General features: G+C 43.7%; 1 protein-coding gene across 4 annotated transcripts in view; it reads left to right on the top strand.

Moving 5' to 3' along the window:
* The window catches only part of Stx18 (syntaxin 18), a 106,576-nt gene that overhangs the window by 64,202 nt on the left and 22,681 nt on the right, over window positions 1-19,693 (top strand). For all 4 annotated transcript variants that reach the window (XR_012435880.1, XM_074042625.1, XM_074042628.1 and 1 more), the window contains exons 3-5: window positions 13,330-13,445; window positions 15,613-15,690; window positions 15,852-15,918. Coding sequence is in view for 3 of the 4 variants with exons in the window: in XM_074042625.1 (XP_073898726.1) it covers window positions 13,330-13,445; window positions 15,613-15,690; window positions 15,852-15,918 (261 nt within the window). In the remaining variant the exon portion in view is untranslated. The remainder of the gene's footprint in view (window positions 1-13,329; window positions 13,446-15,612; window positions 15,691-15,851; window positions 15,919-19,693) is intronic.

The following is a 19,693-nucleotide window of genomic DNA, read 5'->3' as shown; positions in this document are numbered from 1 at the left end:
TAACTTACCCATGTGTGAGGCTGTGGGTCATACGTGTGGAAAATGTGTGCACGGCTTTAACATAAACTGCTGAGCAGAAGACTAGCAGCATAGTGGATAATGCTTCTGACTGCATCAGAAAATTCCAAAATGAATTATCACACAATTTTTGTAAATGATTTACACAGCTAGTACTAAAGTCGGATGCAGCAGCTCCACTCCCTTGCCAGCATTTGGTCTGGATAGTCCTTTTGATTTTGACCATTTGAAATAAAGTGTGGAGTAGGGTCTCATTATGTTTTAAACTGGTCTTTTTCTAATGATAATAACACCAAATGCTGCAGTGGCCTTCTCTCAGCTCTTCTGCTTTGCTAAAGCTTTGATGCTGTTACCACCATAAGTTTCTTGAAATGTCATGCTCCTGTGACTTCTGTTGTAGCACAGTTGTAGCTGGTCTCCAGGGGATTGGTTCCAGGACCCCAAGGAAACCCACTCCATGGGTGCTCAAGTTCCTATATAAAGTGGTGTAGTTTGCATCAGTGCCCAGTACACTGTGACCACTGTGTGTGTGGCTTACACAGTTGTTACTCTGTCTTACCTGGGAAATGACCAGAAAAGAGTCCTTACGAGTTCAGTACATATGGTTATTTTTTGTTGAATCCTCCCTTGTGAATACATATTTGAATTTAGAGAACCAACTGTATTTTTCAACTCCTGACTATTCCATTTTTTGCCTCTTTGTCCTTCATCTGCCCCATACAAATGCTAGGGTTCTGTTGGTCCTTTTGCCTTATTTATCTCTACTTGAATTTTAAAAAAAATACTACTGTTGTTGTTTTAATCAGTTTTTTTGTACCTGTGACAAATACCTGAAAGAACAACTTAAAAGAAATAAAGATTTATTTTGGCTCAGGGTTTCAGTCCATGGCCTGCTTATATTGCTCTGGGCCTGTGGTGAGGCAGAACATCATGGTGGAGAAAAGTTGCTCACCTCATGGCAGAAAGTAGAGAGACAGATGGGAAGGGGTCAGGCAAGACACACCCTTCAAAGATATGCCCTATCTCCTAATAGCACCCTTATCCAGTAACCCTCAGTAGTGCCACCAGCTGGAGACTAAACCACAATTGTCTGTCTACCCACCCACCCCTCAGCTCCTATCTCTACTGAATGCTTATTATTCTGGTAGGTGCTCTTCTAAGCACTAATTAATATTTGATCTCATCTAGTTCTCGTATCAAGAAAACAATGTTATTAAGCCTGTTCGGCATGTAGGATACAGAAACCCAGAGATGAAGGACCCTGATGAAGAGCAGCTGGAGGCTGCTGCACCCAGGCTCCTGGTCTGACTGCAGAGTCTGTGCCCCTCACAGCCATGTCTTATCCATTTTCATGCTGTCATTTTTCACCACGATGCTCATAGTTCTTCAATGCATGCCATGAGCCATAGCTCCTTCAGTTCCCAAATGGTACTCTTCCCTACTGTTTACATCCAAGCTGTCTGTATGTGCCACTCTGTCTCCTTCCTTCCATTCCCTCATGCACGCTTTAGTGTAGTCTTTACCTGTTACATGCCTGGTCTGTTTCAACTCCTGCTTCTTGTCCCATCCTCTCCCTGTTTGTCTTGAAAGCACAGATGCATTCCTCATCATCACAGATGTGATTACCTCCTCAAATCCCTTCTCTTTGCCTACGGAATGTGGCCTACCCATGCTGTAAGCGAGACTTCAGTCACCTCACCCACATTTCCATCCTCTCCCTCTCCTTCGTGTGCCCTCTTGTCCTTGAGCTGGTGTCCAAAGGAGAAGTTACATAGGTAACAAAGGAAGTCAGAGAGTTCATATGTCAAGGGAATGCACCTGCCGGCCCCCAGGAGATAGTCTCTCCCAGTCGTGAAACAGACCGAGATGAGGAAGACGGCTTCTCACTCTCACTGTCACTGAACAATAAAGGGATGGCGGGAGTCATCCAAATGCCATTTCCAAAGGCAGGTTGGCTTTTAAAAAGACAGTATTATGACCAAAACTTCTAAATAGCTTCTGGAATAGAGTACAGCTCTCAACACACCCTAGAACCTTGGGTGCAGATATGTTGTCTCCAGCCCTGCTTGCCCCTGGCATCAGTGCAGTACTTTACTGAAGGACTCGTCAAACATGTGGTCAATTTGTGGCCAACTTGGATTTGCCATAGGAGATGACCCCATTTGGAAGCATCCTTCTAGGATTTCATCTTTAGGAAATAAGGGGTATTTGTGCTTCAGAAACCTTCCTGTCACAGTTAGAGAATATAAAGAAATGTATGCTTAAAAAGTTTTTTTGTCAATATATGCAAAAATAGAAATACTTCATACAAATCTTCAACCAAGAAAATATTTATACCCTAGGTGAATTTTAAATAGTCCCTAATGTTTCCTCTACTTAAACATAGCATAGGCAGTTTTATACTTTTAAATATTTATTTGTAGTATTTTGAAATACATTAATTATCTTGATACATCGTATCAAGAAAACCTTATTTTTAAATTCTTGGTTAAAATAGTTGGCTAACACTAGATGGCAGTATAAATTTTATTTCTGAAGATTGTATTTGTATCAAATACTGATTTGATACTCTGTTAAAATGGAAGCTGCAGTGATTTTGGAAAACTTTACAAAACTGATATAAACTTCAATTTCCATACCTTTCTTTAGTCTGACCACTTAGGTTACAGATTCATTTATTGAGATCTTTCATAAAAGTCCTTTATTAATTTCCCTTTGCCTTGAAAAGGCACCCCTCTAGGTGAATGCCTTGAATGCTGGTTTTACTCAGACTCCTACTAAGCCCAATAAGTCTATGAAATTCAGTGACTTCCTCTAGAGCAGAGGTCAGTAGACTTCAGTCTGCAGGGCCAGATCTAGCCCCGCTGCCTGTTTCCATACTACCTGGCAGCTAAGGATAGTTCTGCATTTTTAGATGGTTGAGGAAAAATAAGGAGAATATTTTACCAATGTGAAAATTGTATGAAATTCAAACTTAAGTAACCACCAAAAGTTTTACTGGCCCCAGTAGTTGACCTGTTGTCCATGGCTGTTTTTGCTCCACACCTGCCGAGTTGCATAGCTGCAACAAACCATAAGGCCAGCAAAGTCTGATGTACTTGTATCTGGTCCTTTTCAGGAAAAGTTTGCAGAGTTAGCAATTGCAGAACCAATAATTACCCAGGAGTAGTTGAAAGGTTCCAAGGAGATGATAGAATTGATGTCAAGAAGAATGGTGCAGTCATGGCAGGGGCAGCTCTGCACCTGTGGAGGTTTCGATTGCAATAGCTTTATTGATACAGTTAGTGTCAGATATGGACACTCAGCTGCACACATGGTTTTCCAGTATTTCCAGACTTCAGTAGCCCAGACTGACTTGTCAGTCCAGCTGGCCAAGGACCCAAGCCTCCACCTTTCCAGCTAGTGGCAGCAAATACAGGGACTGAGTACTGGATCACTGGGGACTGTCCCAGCTCTGCCACTTGCTGCCTGTGTGGCCTAAATGGGTCACTTACCTTCATATGTGCATACAAGGCTTGGGTCCTTTCTCCCCCCTGCCCCCTCCCTCTCCCACCCACCCCCTCAATACCAGCAGAAATTATTTTGCCCTTATCTCTAATTTTGTTGTAGAGAGAGTATAAGCAATAATAGGAAGGAACAAGGGTTTTTGCTGGTTGAGATAAGGCTAGCTATACAGGGAGTTGACTTGCATTGATTTTTGTTGTCTTGGAATTTCTTGAGTGTCTCCTGTACATTTTGGTTGACCATATCCAGTGTCATCTCTATAAAATTCTCATTGAGCACCTGTAGTATGTCTTCTTTTAGATTATTCTTGTGGGCTTCATTGGCATAGTTTATCTTCATTTTGTTGGAGTCTGGATCTGAATATCTGTTTTCTTCATTCCCCTCTTGTTCCTGTACTAATTTTTTGCTGTGGGGAAATTGGTTTCCCTGTTTTTTCTGTCTTCCCATCATTGCCCTTGGTGTTGTTATTGTCCCTGTACTGTGTGCAATTAAGTATTTTCTGGCTTGTAATAATAGCACTAGTGATATTTAGAATGGAAGGGTGAGAGGGGATGGAAAGCAAAGTAGTTAAAGGAAAAGGTAAAAACAAATAATCAAGTAGAAAAAAAAAAAACCAAGAAACAAACAAAAAAAGTTTCAAAGATATAAACAGGGAGAGACAGTGTACTAATCAACCGTAAGCTGAAAAGGCATTAGAGAGACAAAGAGAGGATTGAAAATAAAAAATAAAAAGAATAAAGATAAGAATAAAAATAAAAAATAAGTAAATGAAAGAAAAAAATATATAATAAATTAAATTTAAAAAATAAAAAAAAAACTCCAAGTTCAAATGCAATGAAGTTTCAGTCTTAATAATTTTGGTGTTCATCCCTCAGCCTCTAATCCTGGAGGTGGTGCCTCTGATGTTGTTCTGTACTTGTCTCATCAAAGGGGAAACATAAAGTAGAACAAAACCACACAAGACAAAACGAAAAAAGCCCCCACAAAGTGTCCCAAGTTCAAATGCAATACGGTTTCAGTAAGTTTTTCGGCATGCAGGTGTAGTTCGGTTTTTTTCTCATCAAAGGTAGGGAGAGAGGAAAAAAAGTCTGGAGACAGGTCTGTGAATGGCTATCCGCAGCTGTGGCTTGCCTGCCCTGCTGCTGTCAGCCTGCTGTTGCTGGAGGCATTATTTATGCAGATCTCTGGGGTGAGCTTAGCACTCACCTGGCCCCGCAGGCTTTGTTTACTCAGAGTTCTCCTGTGCGGGAGCCGCTGCTACAAGCTTTCCCCTTTCCAAGCACACTGGGGGAGGTGACACTGCCCCTGCTTTCTCAGGCCTGCGTGTTTATTTATAGTTCATGTGGGAGGTGGGTCTTCCCCCCTCTCCTGTGGAGTTTTCCTCCCTCTGCCACTCTCACAAGCTTTCCCGCTCCTCATTGCTGGGCGCGTGCCCTCTCCGGCCAGGCCCGGCTTGTTTATTTACAGTTCCGGGAGGGATTCCCCTCCCCCCCATGTCTTTATTGTTGTTATTGCTTATTACTCAGTTTCTCTTTTTTCCCCAGGTGGATGTCGGTCTGTCCAGGGGCTATGCTGCTCTGGCCCAGGGTTGTTGGTGGAAGTACCGCGTACCACTTAGCTCACCTTGTCCGCGTCTTCCCAAGCCATCTGGGCGCAGGCGTCTGGTGGTGGCCCGGGGCTGAAATTCCTAAACTCTTAGTTCTTGACCCGTCCACATCTTGTAAAAACTCAGTCCTCTGCTGTTTTTCCTGGAGCCTATGGTTCATTGCCAACCTATGTACTCTGAGTTCCACTCCTACCTCCGTTTTGGTCCCTTTGAAAGACCATGGCTTTGGGGCCAGTCACACTTACATCTTAGTTCTGGCCTGTATTGGTCATGTGAGTGTGCAAGCTCACTTAACATCTTTGTGTTTCTTTTCTTTTTGATAAACTAGATAATGCTCTTGTGAGGATTAAGTGGGATGTGTGAGAGTTCCTTGCACTTAAAAGTCCCTTGGGGAGTGGCAGCTGAATTGAAACTCCATACATGTGTGTGGGATGACTATTGAACAAACCCACCTCTGTTTCCTATCATGGGGTGGGCAGAGAGAGATAGAGAGGATGTAGGGTCAGATCAGATCAATGTAAGTCCAGACAGAGTCTAGGTTAGCAGACAGAAGTTAGGTCTGGGTGAGTGGCCTTGTGGTACTTTGCTCATAAATTAGACTGAGCTGTGAGTGCCACTGCAGAGTCACGTTCCCCTGTGCCCAGACAGCAAGGCCAGGCAGCTTAGCAGAATGTGACAGAGAAGAGCAGAGCAGAACTCTGTGTCTGCTGGCAGGCCAGTCTTGCCTTTAGGGTTAGAGTGGTGGCTAGGTGTGTGCTCAGTTTCTTCGGCCAGGGCACTAATCAGAGAAGTCGCTACTCCTTCTGATGGGAGGGTGAAGGCCAGGTGTCACTCTGAGGAACCTGAGTCACCCGAACATGAGGACTAGAAGTAAGCATTCCCTCTCTGTGCATTCACTCTGGATGGGAAAGGTGTCCCTCATCATTTCCCGAGGGTTGTAGCCTATTCCCAGCTTTTCTCTTTCACTCCCCTCACCCCACCCTAGTGCAACATGCTGGCCTCAGCCTGCTCCTAGGAACATTTTATATGAAGTCTAATCATGGAATTGAAAGAATATGTGTAGACATACTGCCTTCAGACCTATGAAGCTTTGTTAGTCTGACATAATTAGGAAGCAATAATTTTTTCCAGAATGTAGAGCTCAGACTTTATTGACCCATTTAATTTTTTTTTAATAATGCTGTTTTACTAGAGCAGAACAGCATGCAACCTAGGTACTCTCTGGCTGGCTTTCTGAATGATCATAATTAAAAATAATTTCTCTACTTGTGGTCAGTGTACCTTTTCTATAATGTCCTGGCAACTGTCAATTTCCAACTTAAAAGGTGTGTGTGTGCGTGTGCGTGTGCGTGTGCATGTGTGTGTGTATGTGTGTAATGTATCCTAAAGGACTATAACCTTCTCAGTTGAGTAGTCAGTTTTATCAAATTAACCTTTACACTTTTTCAGTTTCACTGAGCTCAGTTTCTATTAAATCAAAATATGAAGAAGGAAGACGCTAATCTAACACCCGTGTAATTAGTCATTTATAGTTCTCTCTCTCAGCAGATGAATACTTACTTAGAAGCAAGCACCTTTCTGACTGATGAGCCCCTAGCCCTTCAGCCTCTATTTCCAGGAGGAACAAGCATGAGGATTTGGATCCTCTGCTCACCACTCTCACTTCTCCCAGAAGAAGAGACACTCATCTGACCATGGAGTTGGTGAGAAGGAATTGAGCTTTCCCTCTCATCTTCTTGTCTCACTTTTGGTCTTCTGCCTCTGATAGAGTTACCATATTAACCAAACTAATTACTAGAACAAGGTGCTAAGAAGTGTTGGGGTAGAGAAATGTTTCTCTCTCACGCTTCAAGGTCACCAAGAGGTGGACAGTCCACTTGCCAGGAGGCTATGGACTTACCTTCTCTCTTCCCAGCTCTCCCCCCAAAAAGGTAGATGTAGGTAGGAGTAGGGAAAGTGCTACCCCATGGATAGAGAGGATGCCGGTCTGATGACTGGTTTATCCATTTTCTTCTGTGGAATGCCCTGCCCTCAGTGGATGCACAGTTCCCTTTCTATTTATACCTTATGTTTCTAGAGAAGGTTCTGGAATGGGGATACCTACAGGTATTGGGGTAGAGGCAAAATCAATTCAGAAGGGACTTAGGAGCACAGTTATATTGTGTGTCAGCCCACATTTTGCAGTTCAGTCTTATTCATTGATCCAGTTCATTCAAAAAAAATTGATGATTGATTTATCTGTCTATAAGTGTTAGGCATTGCTCTTGGTGATAGGGGTACAGCAGTAAACAGACAAAATGTACTTGCCTTTGTGGAACTTAAATTTTTTGTGTGTGGAAGAGGACACAGATAGGATGCAAAATAAGTAAAATGTATAGAATGTTAGAGCAGAATAATTATCTTTTGGGGGAAGAATAGAAAATGGCAGGAATGGCACAATTTTATAAAAGTAGGTTAATAAGGCCTCATTCAGAGGGTGACAGTGGATAAACACCTAAAACAAGTAAGTGATCTCTATATGCAGATATCTGAGGAAAGAAGATTCCAGAAGGAAGAGACACCAGCAAGGGGAAAGATTCTGAGCTGGAGTGTGCCTGGAAGGTTTGAGGAATGGAAGGCAGCTAGTGTGACTGGAGGCTAAGGGTTGGGGAAAAGGCAAGATGAGTCCAGAGAGAGCATAGGGTGCCTCGTCTTGTAGTTCATTTTAAAGATCTTATAGTTCTTGTGAGGGCCTTGGTCTTTAACCCTTTGTGGGAAGCCTTTGGAAGGTCTGTGCAGAGATTTACAGGATCCAAGTCACCCTAACAGGTTTGATGTGGCTGTTGTGTTAGAGAAGTGGAAGAGGAGCCAGACAGAAGCAGCAAACCAGGTAGGAGACCTCAGTTACAGTCCAGGTGGCAGACCTTGATGGCATGCATCACAAAGGTAGAGGCTGACATGATAAGAAGAGGGAAGGTTCTGGGAATATTTTGAAGGGAGAGCCAAATGAGATTTGCAGATAGATTCGATGGGAGCTGGGAAAGAAGGGGGGGTAAAAAAAAAAAAGGAGCCAAGGATGAGTTCAAGGAATGCAGTTGCTACCAGCACAGAAGAGAGAAGGCTGTTATTTGAGAGAGGTCAGGAGCTCAGATTTGGACCTGTTTGCAATGCAAATGAAATATGTAGTGGTAACGTTGAGCAGGTAGTTAAATACATGTGTCTCAAGTTCAAGGAGAGGTCCAGGTTGAAAATACAAACTTGGGATTGTCACTGTGAAACTTGTATGTAAAGCCATGAGACTAAATGAACTCACCAAGGGAGCAAGTATAGATAGTAAAGAGATTTAAGAACTGCACCATGAATTACCCTTCATAAAATGGTGAGGAGCTAAGAGGTGACAATGGGAAGGCTGAAAACAAGCAGTTAAGGAGGAAGGAAGAGGAGAACAGGACAGTGTGGTGGTAGACACCAGTGGAAGAAAACCAACCAAAGAGGAGGATTGATCAGTTCCATCAAATCTGTGGCAGGTAACTACATAACTAAGCCAGTGTGGAGAACGTTGGTGGATTTGTGAACACCATGGCCCTGGAGTGAGGGGGACAGAAGCCTATTTGGATCAGGTTCAAGAGAGAATGGTCAGAAAAATGGAGACCAGAGTGCAAACACTTCTGAGAGTTTTACTGAAAAGGAGAGAAATTGGGACAGTAGCTAGTAAGAGACATGGGATAGAATTGGAGATTTGTTTTGTCTTATTTTGTTTTTAAGCTGGGAAAAATAATGTCATTGTTTGTATGTGGCTAAGAACTATCTAGTTCTCCCAGAAAGCCCCTTTCTTAAATTCAACAGAGATTTTCCATGCACCCATCTGTTACATAGTGGTAGGGAACACAGATGAGTAAGTCAGGATTCTCTGCCTAATGTCAGTAACCCATGACCTCATCTTCCGCCTCTGTTCCTTCTGATGTGGTGTCACCATGTTTTCCTTCATAAAGCTCAGTCTTTCCATTGGCTCCAGAGAAAACTCCCTTGACTAGCTCTGGAGGCCACCAAAGACTCATCTCTTCCTCTTGTCCTGTGCTTCAGCTGATCTGAACCACTTGCTGTTCTGCAAACTGGCCCCCGTTTGCATTGTTGCCTCCTTAGAGGATCTGTTCCTGCTTCCCACAGCCACACCCTGCCTTTCACAATTCAGCTCACAGGTCACCTCATCCCCATCAGCTAGTAGGAAGCAAGCTCCCCTCTGCTAACTCTGCTGCCTTTTATGACATTAGAGGTGCCCATGTGGAGTCTGAGCTGTGTGGCTTTGGTAGGTTACATAGCCTCTCTGTGCCTCTGTTGCTTCATGTGTGGAATGGGAATTATAATTGTACCTACCCCACAGAGTTCTGGGACTTAAGTCGATAAATGTGTGTGAAGCACTTAGAACGGTGGGTAGTGTTGAATCATGCGTAATGTTAATAACCATAGCCTTTGTTTGTGTTATAAAAACATGTACATAAGCCTGTAGATTTTGCCTGTTGTTATATAGTTTATTGAAAGCAGGGTCTATATTTTGTTCATGTCTGTATCCCAGGCATTAGCAGTTTAGTTTCATAATGCATATTAATCAGGTTAATTTCATAACGTATGTTACATGCCGGGTATGTTATAGCAAAAACAAAGCCTTAGTCTTTCACTCTTTGCCATAGCTTTTCAGTAACCATGATAATAGAGCACAAAGCATTTGTTTACCCCTCCTTCCTCCCTGTCTCGAGAGGATCTGCTTGTTTAAGTGAATAAGCAGAAGAAACTCAGTGGTGTTTTGATTTTGAATTTGTCCTTTCTTACTATATTAATCAAGCAAATAATAAAATGTTCCTTTAAATTTCTGAACCAGTAAATAAGCTTTTACTACCCAGGTTTTTCCTCCTTTCTCCCTGACTCATCCAAACCTGTATCTCCTCAGTTGAGTCTAATATTTAGGTAAATTGAGATCTGTAATAAAATTATATCTGTACATAATAAAGGAAATAAAATTAAAATTTGATGTTTATATATACATGTCCTATGAGGACCTATGTTTTGGAATCGTTTACCAGATATTTAACCTTTTCAGAATAGTAATAATTTTATTATGATAACTTAATTTGAGGCTGTGTCATCAGCAAGCCTTCATAACTTTTGATGGCTATGTTTCAAATGTCCATTATATATCTAGTGCTGTTCTTAAAATATAACTGCGTAAGAATTGGGGCGCCTCTTTTATTCGTCCCATCTCCTCATGTGTAAGACCCTCGATTTGGGATGCCATCTTTGGCCTGGTACCATAACATCTTTCCTTCCAACCCTGTGCCTTCTACTGTCCTCCCTAGCTTGATGTGCACTCACGTAAACCAGACATTTATCTTCATCTTCTCTTTTGCCTCCATACCCAGGCAGCCCACATTGCCTATTAAATGTCTCTCAGATCTGTCACCCCTCATGCCCCCATGGACACTGCCTCTACCAGCCTCTCTCCATCTCTTCCTGAACTCTGGCACTGGTCTCTTCTCTGTGGTTGAGGGTACTTAGGATCTACATTCATCTGCCTACTGGCTACCAACCATAGAAGAACCATGCAAATTCCTCTGTTTAAAATCCTCAGTGGCTGTGTCCATTGAAGATCCTCAGTGGCTGTGTCCATTGAAGAAACCAGGTCCCCAAAGCTTTCAGACTTCAAGAATTGATAGTGGAATATTTATATTTTGTACGACCACTGTATTTTTGGAAAATTTATTTATATTAGAGAAACAGCTCTTACAAAGTAACAATTCATCATACCATTCCATGCTCATTTGAGAAATAGAGCAGACATATGTGGACACGTTCGGTGTAGAGGCACTGGCCACTTAGCTGTGATGTGCTGCTCCTTTGAAGTAACCCGGGAGCCCAGAGTTCTATACCCAGGATCTTGGTTTGCATGAGACCAGCCTATTTGCTCCGTTTCACCTTCACTCCGATGTACCCTGGTGTGGATCAGACATTTGGTGGTCATTCTCACCATCTCCCACACGGTGGGGATTTGTAGCCACTGTAGTCCTCTGTGCAGAGTGCCTTCCTCCTGTCTACCCAGCACCATCCTGTATGAACTAACTACTACCTACTTTGGGTCTCACCATCCACTTCTGCATCATTCACCATAGTTCCAGTACTCCACCTTTTTGTGCCAGTCTCTGTTACAGTTCAGTGCCCTCTGTGGGAACCAGAAATGAGTCTTTAACGTTGTACCTCCATCTCCTGCCTAGTGCCTCTCACGTGAGGGTTTGGTATGTAAGTGAGTGAGTGAATGAATCAAGAGGATTAAATGAGTAAATAAACACACACAAGGCAGTGGGAATATTCTCTGGCACATGGCAAGTGCTCAGCGTGTGTTAGACCACATATTGTGAGCTGCACACCGTTTTAGGGACTAGGGAAGCAGAAATGAACCAGATAATTCCCATTTTCATGAAGCTTATGTTCTCCTGAGAGAAGATAGACACAAATATTTAATAATCCAGGGAAAATAAATGCATTGAAGAAAACTAAAACAGGGTAAGGAATAGATAGCAGTAGAGTAGCTATAGGGTTTGAAGGTTCCTGTTCCCATATCACAAACCAGAGAAGAGGCAGCTGTGGAGCTAAGAGATGATAATCTAATAACCAGAGCAGGCATAAAACATAAGTATCAGGGAAGCACTGCGAGGAGCCCAGCCCCGACAAGGCCATCTGAGCAGAGGTCCAGTTCAGACTGAGGCAGGAGCCTGAGTGGCCAACTGGGGTCAGCAGGGAACCCAGGGCCACCAGTGTGGCTAGAATGAAGAGGGTGAGGGAGAAAGTGGCAGGAAGTGAGCAAGTATAGTCACTGAATGCTTCCTGGGACTTTGTGCCACGTTCTCAGCCTATAACAAAGCTGCTTTTAGGACAGCAGTTCTGTAGTTCCCTGAATTGTAACATATAGGTCCATAATGAGCAATGTGGAGTAGGTTCTTCTAAAATCACGTTTTTATTGTAGGGCATGGGGGCAATCAGGATTGTGTTTTTCGCCCTTAGTGAGAATTGGTGGCTAGCTGGGCCATTGAGTAAAAAGGAATGATTTGTGTCTATAGGTTATATAAGGTCCCTTCCAGCTTGCAGTTTTGTGATTCTAAATTCACCTGAAAAGTCCGGAATGTATAAGTAGGCTAAGTAGCAGTAATTATGCTGCCACACCCACCCAAATCTTATGAAAATTAGCAAGGTCATAGGATTTTGAGCTCCAAGCTACTGTGCTACTGAAAGTGAACACCCTTGCTAGCTTGGTGAGGTAAGGATGGCTTCACTGCATATCAGGGGAAGTGACATTTGGTTTTAAAGGCATTTTGTTGTGAGTTTTGAAGACTTCTTGTCAACATTGGGAAATGGCAGCCCAATCCAGTGTCTCACCTGTGTTTTTTTTGTTTTTTTTTTCCTTTTTCTTTTATTCATATGTGCATACAAGGCTTGGTTCATTTCTCCCCCCTGCCCCCACCCCCTCCCTTACCACCCACTCCGCCCCCTCCCTCTCCCCCCCTCCAATACCCAGCAGAAACTATTTTGCCCTTATCTCTAATTTTGTTGTAGAGAGAGTATAAGCAATAACAGGAAGGGACAACGGTTTTTGCTGGTTGAGATAAGGATAGCTATACAGGGCACTGACTCACATTGATTTCCTGTGCGTGGGTGTTACCTTCTAGGTTAATTCTTTTTGATCTAACCTTTTCTCTAGTACCTGTTCCCCTTTTCCTATTGGCCTCAGTTGCATTTAAGGTATCTGCTTTAGTTTCTCTGCGTTAAGGGCAACAAATGCTAGCTAGTTTTTTAGGTTTCAAGAGCCCCTAAATTCAGTCTGCAGCATCTCTAGCAGCACCCAGGGTGGATTGTCATGTTAATCTAATCTAGTTCTTTTGTTGTGCCACCTTCAGTACTGCCCCAGAGTTCCCAAAGTCAGAGCTCCATCCCTACCAAGGCTACAGTTACAGCCTGTTAGAATGACTATCCAGTCTACTGGCTACCTCATGCCTTCCTTGCACCACTCTCTAGATCATTCTCCCACCTGTTAGCCTGGCCAGTTCTTCTTCCTCCTTCGAGTCTCAGCTCGAATGGCTCTTCATCAGGCAAGCTTTTTCTTCTCTTTGCACCCCACCCAGACTACATTATGTTATCACTTCCTGCTGCCCTCTCACTCTCTTCCTTCCTCTTTTTAGCCATATCATGTCTGAATATGGGCGGATGACAGACACAGAACGAGACCAGATAGACCAGGATGCTCAGATATTCATGAGGACCTGTTCAGAAGCAATTCAGCAACTCAGAGCAGAAGGTGAGATGCTCCAAAACATGTAAGCAGACAGCCATGAATAAATACGTCAAGTAGTTCAAAAAGATTCAAATGGCACAACCACTTGCAATTCCTTCTTACGTTCTTCCTGAGATTTAGGGTTCGAAACTTTAAAATCCTTGCCAGGAACCGGCATGCCAATAATCATAGTTACTTGGAAGTTGAGATTGGGAAGACTGTGGTTCAAGAACAGCCTAGGCAAAAAGTTTGCAAGACTCCCATCTCAACCAGTAACTGGGCACAGTGGCATGCACCTGTCATCCCAGCTGTGTGGGAGGCTGAGCTTAGGAGGATCACCATTCCAGGCCAGCCCAGGCAAAAAAGTTTGCAAGACCTCACCTCAACAGAAAAAAGCTGTCATACCAGTGATGGTGGGAAGCTTAAAATAGGATCGTGGTGCAGGCCAGCCTGGCAAAAAGCTCCTATCTCCAAAATGACCAAAGCAAAAAGGGCTGGAGATATGGCTCAAGCTGTAGAGCACTGCTTACTAGTGCAAAGACCTTAGTTCAAGCCCCAGTACCATCAAAACATACAAAATACACTTAAAAATTCTTCCTGTGCTGATCAGTGTTTTAACCTAAACTGTTGAAAGTCATGGAAGACCATCATTCAAGTTAAACAAATGGGAGGTGGGAGATGGGCAGGACTTTTCCAAACAGTACCAGAAGTTTACCATGGGGCCATGGTCAGAGAAAACACATCAGATGTGTTCAGACATTTGTGAGTATGTTTATGGGTAGATGCATTTAGTGGGGCAGAGAAGATGGCACATGGACATGGACTGGAGAGGGTACTCTAAGTTCTACTTGCCATATTGAAATAGACTTTCTTATCAAATTTCATGACTCAGAGGAAGGGTAACCCAGCTCTGCCACTTTCTAACTGTGTGGCTTTGGGCAAATAACTTAACCTCCCTGGGCCTCAGTTTCCTCATCTAAAAAATGCAGATAATTATCAAATATTCCTCTTAGGACTTTTGTGAGAATTAAGTTACATTCTTATAGCATGCTTAGACCATTCCTGGCACTGTTAGAGTTTAATTTTTACCAAGGCACAGGGACGGCTTTCCAAGTCATATCTCTTCCTGGATTTCTTCTCAAGGTGAGTAGGCAGGTAGAGTACATTAAGAATTACAGAGGTCAAAGTTGCTGGTTGCTGTTGTTCCAGAAACTTTAGTAAAAACTCCAGACCACAGAGAGAGTTTGATGAAAGCTATATGCATTCTTGCCAGAGAAACATGCACACCAGTGTGTGTGCTATTTTACAGCATCTCCAAGTCCTCTGGTGAGTCTCAGGCCATGCAGCCCATAGTAAAAACATAACCGTGCCCCTGCCTTAGGCCTGTACCTTCATATGATGCACATGCGTGGAGGGCCAGCAGTTAAGTGTAGAACCATAGGATCTGCAGCTTGTTGCTGCCTCCAAACCTTACTATTCCCATGTGTAAAACAGCCACCATCAGAGCTGCAGTTTGCAGGCTGGCTCATTCACAGTATATGTGCAGTGCTAAGAGCACCTGCACACAGTAGGTCCTAACCTCTCATAAAAGTTAGCCATCTTCCCGAAGAAACAAGGAAGCACAGACCTGAGGACTGGCAAATCTTTTCTTTCTTTTTAAACCAGACTTATGTGTGACAGTTCACACAGGAAAGGCATTCTGGTGGCTAGGCATCTGAGAAGGTTCCTGGAGAGGAACAGGACAATTTGACTCGGTATCTAAGGGACCCTTGGAATGTGAAGGTCCAAAGGGAGAGAACGGGGCAAGCTGGTGAACGGTGCAGGCACAGAACGGGAGGTGTGTGGTTGAGGTTTGATTTAAGTGTGTTACTTGAAGGTTGGCGTGAGCACTGGATGCCGTTCATACAACTGGGGTTGGCACTCAAGAACACGTTGCACTATACACAGTCCTTAAGTGCTGTGATAAACTATAAATGACTCGACTGCAGCTCCCTCTGGGTTTAATCTTTCACTCTGGTAAAACCTAATAAATCTTACTCTTGAATCTTACTCTGTGTCACTTGACACAAGACTTGTTTTATAGCTGTGTTTTTAAAAACACTTTCAATAAAGACGTTTCTCTAAGGGAGCTGATGAATTGTTCTCTAGGATTACTGAATACAGACCTGAACATTGTCCTTTTCTGTTACAGCCCACAAGGACATACATTCCCAGCAAGTGAAGGAGCACAGGACTGCTGTTTTGGATTTCGTTGAAGATTACTTAAAAAGTATTTCATTTTCTCCCGAAACTCAAATGTGGCATTTCATAGCAGATGTGATTCAGAGTGTACTTTGCTAGCTGAAGACTATAGTATTTTGTTGTGTTTAATGATGTCTTTGGCTGAGACGCCTTTTTAAATGGCCTCATTCTGGTATTTTCCCTCAACAGGGGTGTGTAAACTTTACTCAGAACAAAGAGCTATCCGAGTTAAGCGAGTGGTGGATAAGAAGCGCTTGTAAGTATTGCCTCTGTTGGTAACGTAACCCAGGCTTTCAGCGCACTCGCTCTGTGTGGTGTGCTGTGCTTGAAGTTCTTCACAGAATGCCACCATAGTGCTAACTGAGTACATGCTATGTGCAGGTGCTGGGCTGCACACTCTTAGGTCACAGTGACCCCACAGGCTTAGCAGGTTTGGTAACTTACCCACAAGCCTACAGTCCGGATTGAGCCCAGGCTGTTGATTCTAAATTTGTGCCCTTGCCCATTTTGTTTCTTAATAACCCAAAGAGGGGCCACTTGTAGCCATTTTACCTCATTCTGTGTCTTCTATGCCTTCCTTGTTGTCTCTAAAAAGTTTTCCTGAGGGAAGTGCCCAGCATGGTGACCAGTGTTCCACTGTCAGGCTTCCTTGGGTCACTGGCTGTATAAGAGAGTGCATGTAAGATACCATGTGCTCTGAGCACACACCTCCTTCCAACCCATTTTTCTCAGGCACTATTGTGAGCTCCCTCTGCAGTGAGGACACTACAGCTCCAGCAGGTAGAGCGAAGTGTCCACGGCCATGCAGCCAGGAAGCAGCAGAGCCAGATGCCAGAGTGTGTTTCCACGGCATCTGCCTGTGCCTCTATCTGTCTTCCCTGTGGGCCCCTGTGTATTCCTGGAGTGTAGGAGCTGGGTCCACACAGTGACTTCTACTGTAGCAGCTCAGCCCATCTTGAGAGTGAAAAAGTCAGTGAGCCAGTGAGTACTTTCTACACTCCAGATCTCAGTCATCTGTAAACCAGCCATGGAAATAGTTGAGAATGTTCTTCCAGGAGATAACATTGAATGTTTTGGGACAAATTTTCTTAATTATTGCATCAGGAGCCCCCTGCACAACTCTCTAATTTGTTGATTCACTAAGATGTGCAGTATTTAACGTGCAGCCCTGCTCTTGGCTGTGGCTTTCACACTGAAAGGATACAGAGAGGAACTGCAAAGGCCTGTGCGATAAAGTACAGGGGAGACCAGAAGACAGCTTCTGGTAGTCTTCTCCAATGGAACTGTGGGCACATGACTAGACAACTTGTCTAGACAGCTCAGTAGCAACTTGCTGCCCAAGGACTTTCCTGGGGGCTAGTTACATAGACACATTGTACCTGGCACATCTCAAACCAGAATCCAGCGTTGAGCCACCTTCAGACCACATTGGTAGCACACAGCGTAGGCATGGAGCTACTCCTTCAGTTAGGATGGTGTGGACGCACCAAAGTCCAAGTCCTCAGGCACGGCCAAGGGTAATCTGGAAGCAGGCCTTTCTGAGGATGGTATTCTAGGCTGCCACACTTGTCAAATGGATATGAAGTTGTAAAGGCCAGCAGGTACCGGCATTTGTAGAAATCATTGAGTAGATGGGCCAGGTTATCCATCAGCACATAATTATTTATTTTAATTTATTTTTTTTTTATTGTGCTGGGTGTGGGTACATTGTAGCATTTACAAAGGGCTAATTATTATTTATTATGCAGTACACTAAGGGCAGTTTGAGGGAAGCAGCAGGTAAAGTTCGGCCCTCAGGGAGCACAGAGACAGACGGGGTGGCTATGTAAACTTGAAAAGATAGCCACCTTAATCGGGATGTGTGAGAATTAGTGAGGTCAGAATAAGGTCAGATAGGGAAGGGTATGGCCAAGTGGCATAGCAGTGCCTAGGGGCTCAGACTGCAGCCAGACCGCCTGTGTTTGAATTCTGGCTCTGTCAACTGTGTGCCTTTGAGCAGATGCTTAATTTCTCCACACCTAAGTTTCCTTTCCTGTAACATGGGAAAATTAATAGAACCTACCTTGTAGGGTTGTTGTGAGAACAAAACAGTGATAGTGAGTTAATAAGTGGTAGCTTGTACTGCTGTTAAGCACTCACTATGTACCAGATAGTACATTCATTTACTTCACTTAATCCCTGCAGCCACCTTCCTAAAAATATTAGCATTCCATTTTATAAATGAGGAAACAGGCTCAGCAGATTTGCCGAATCAAGGTTTGAACCTCAAGGTAATTGGAGCAGATTTCTCAAGCAGTGGGACTTGTTGAAAGAAAACTGTCTGGGCAGGTGACGTGAGAGGAAGAAAGCAGTCCAGGCTCAGGGAGGAGAGTAAGCAGTGTCCCAGGAGCAGTGACATCAGTTTGCTCCACAGGTTGTGATGATGTGTGTGTGATTTGCCATCAAGATAGTAAGGTGGTCACTGTCTCTCAGCCCCACCCCCCGCAGGAAGGCATATGCCTGCTGCACTGTCCATGTGGAGACCAAATAGGTGCCCCAAGTAAAGCAAAAGGAGTCTTTGGCTGCTGCCACCTCAGTTCCTCTAATTGTTGGCAGAGATTTTGACTAAAATACAAGTTAAAGTCAGTCAGATGAGAATCGCTGTCATTTGGACAGTGAGGAATAACATAGCCTCCTGCCAAATCAATAGCTGTCCTGTGCCAGTTACTTTGAGCAGAAGACCTTGCAGGGAAAACTGGAGCCCTTCTCAGTCTAGTCCAGCTCTCCTCTTCTGGGTCTTTACACTCTCTCTCTCTCTCTCTCTCTCTCTCTCTCTCCCTCCCTCCCTCCCTCCCTCCCTCTCTCTCTCTCCCTCCCTCCCTCCCTCCCTCTCTCTCTCCCTCTCTCTCCCTCTCTCTCTCCATGACTCTGTCTTCTTGTGCCTTCATCCTTGCTTATTTTTCCACCCAGAAAGCCTTTTACACATACTTAATGTTCTCTGCTTCCCACACCCTGCCCTGTTCATCTGGCAAACAAACTCCTATTCGTTCCTCCCGCCCCAATTAAAATGTCACCTGCTCTGTAAAGTCTCCTCAGCTCCTGCAGACTATCTGGTTAGCAGATTCCCAGCATGTCATTATACATTTTCATACAGCTGCCACTGACGTGTGTGTCCCCACCCACCTCGGCACATTGTGCAGTACAGTGCCTGTCCTCAGGGGAAGCCAGTTGGGGAGGTGTCCTGTTGGATTGCTGGATTCACTTTGTTTTGTTTTGGTTGCTGATGGTCATTGTTAAACAGTCAACCTTATAAAATTGATTAACAAATGCAGTTGTTCATGTTTTATGATGTTGTTATTATTGGTCTGTTTTGGCTCTGATGAAAGAAAAACATATTTGTAGTTAAGGAGCAGCCTGAGTGTTTAATCTTTTGAGAATATGGAAAGAAAGATATTACATGCTAGGATTTATTTTTATAGAGTGATGGATGATATCATATTGATCTACACTCTTATTTCAAATTGAGTGAAAATATTTTACTCTTTAAGCCAGAAATAGTCTTGGCTGACATTTCTGTGTTTTTCTATGACAACTATGTTGTCTCAGAATGATAGTGTCATCAACAGGTCTGTCTGTTTCCATCTTTCCTCCAGGCATTTCACTTTATGAGTTGATAGTGGTACCTGCTACACATTGCCTCAAGCTGGAGAGAGGGAGGCTGACGACTATTACTGGGGTTTCCTGTGCTCTTGCTCCTGTAGTTACACCATGGGTCCTTTGAAGGCAAGACCACTGTGTCTTTTATCTTTCTGGTCTCCGTACATTGACTTGAGCCTGCCGCAGAGTAGGCGCTCGCTCAATTGATGGTTCTTGAATGAAGAGAAGTCTGAATGGGGTGCAGTTGCACATTTCCGGCTCATTAGGTGTAATAGTGAATACTTACAAACTAAAAGCCAGTATTGGACACAGCATTGGCAAGTGACTCTGCCATCCCCACAGGGTTTGAAAGCTACTCTCCTACCCTTAACGCACTAACATTTTGGATGTAATTT

This window comes from Castor canadensis, chromosome 9, assembly GCF_047511655.1.
Source record: "Castor canadensis chromosome 9, mCasCan1.hap1v2, whole genome shotgun sequence".
In the NCBI taxonomy this organism is placed as follows: Eukaryota; Metazoa; Chordata; class Mammalia; order Rodentia; family Castoridae; genus Castor; species Castor canadensis.
The sequence above is the reverse complement of the archived record's forward strand: the minus strand, read 5'-3'. Positions and strand labels throughout refer to the sequence as shown.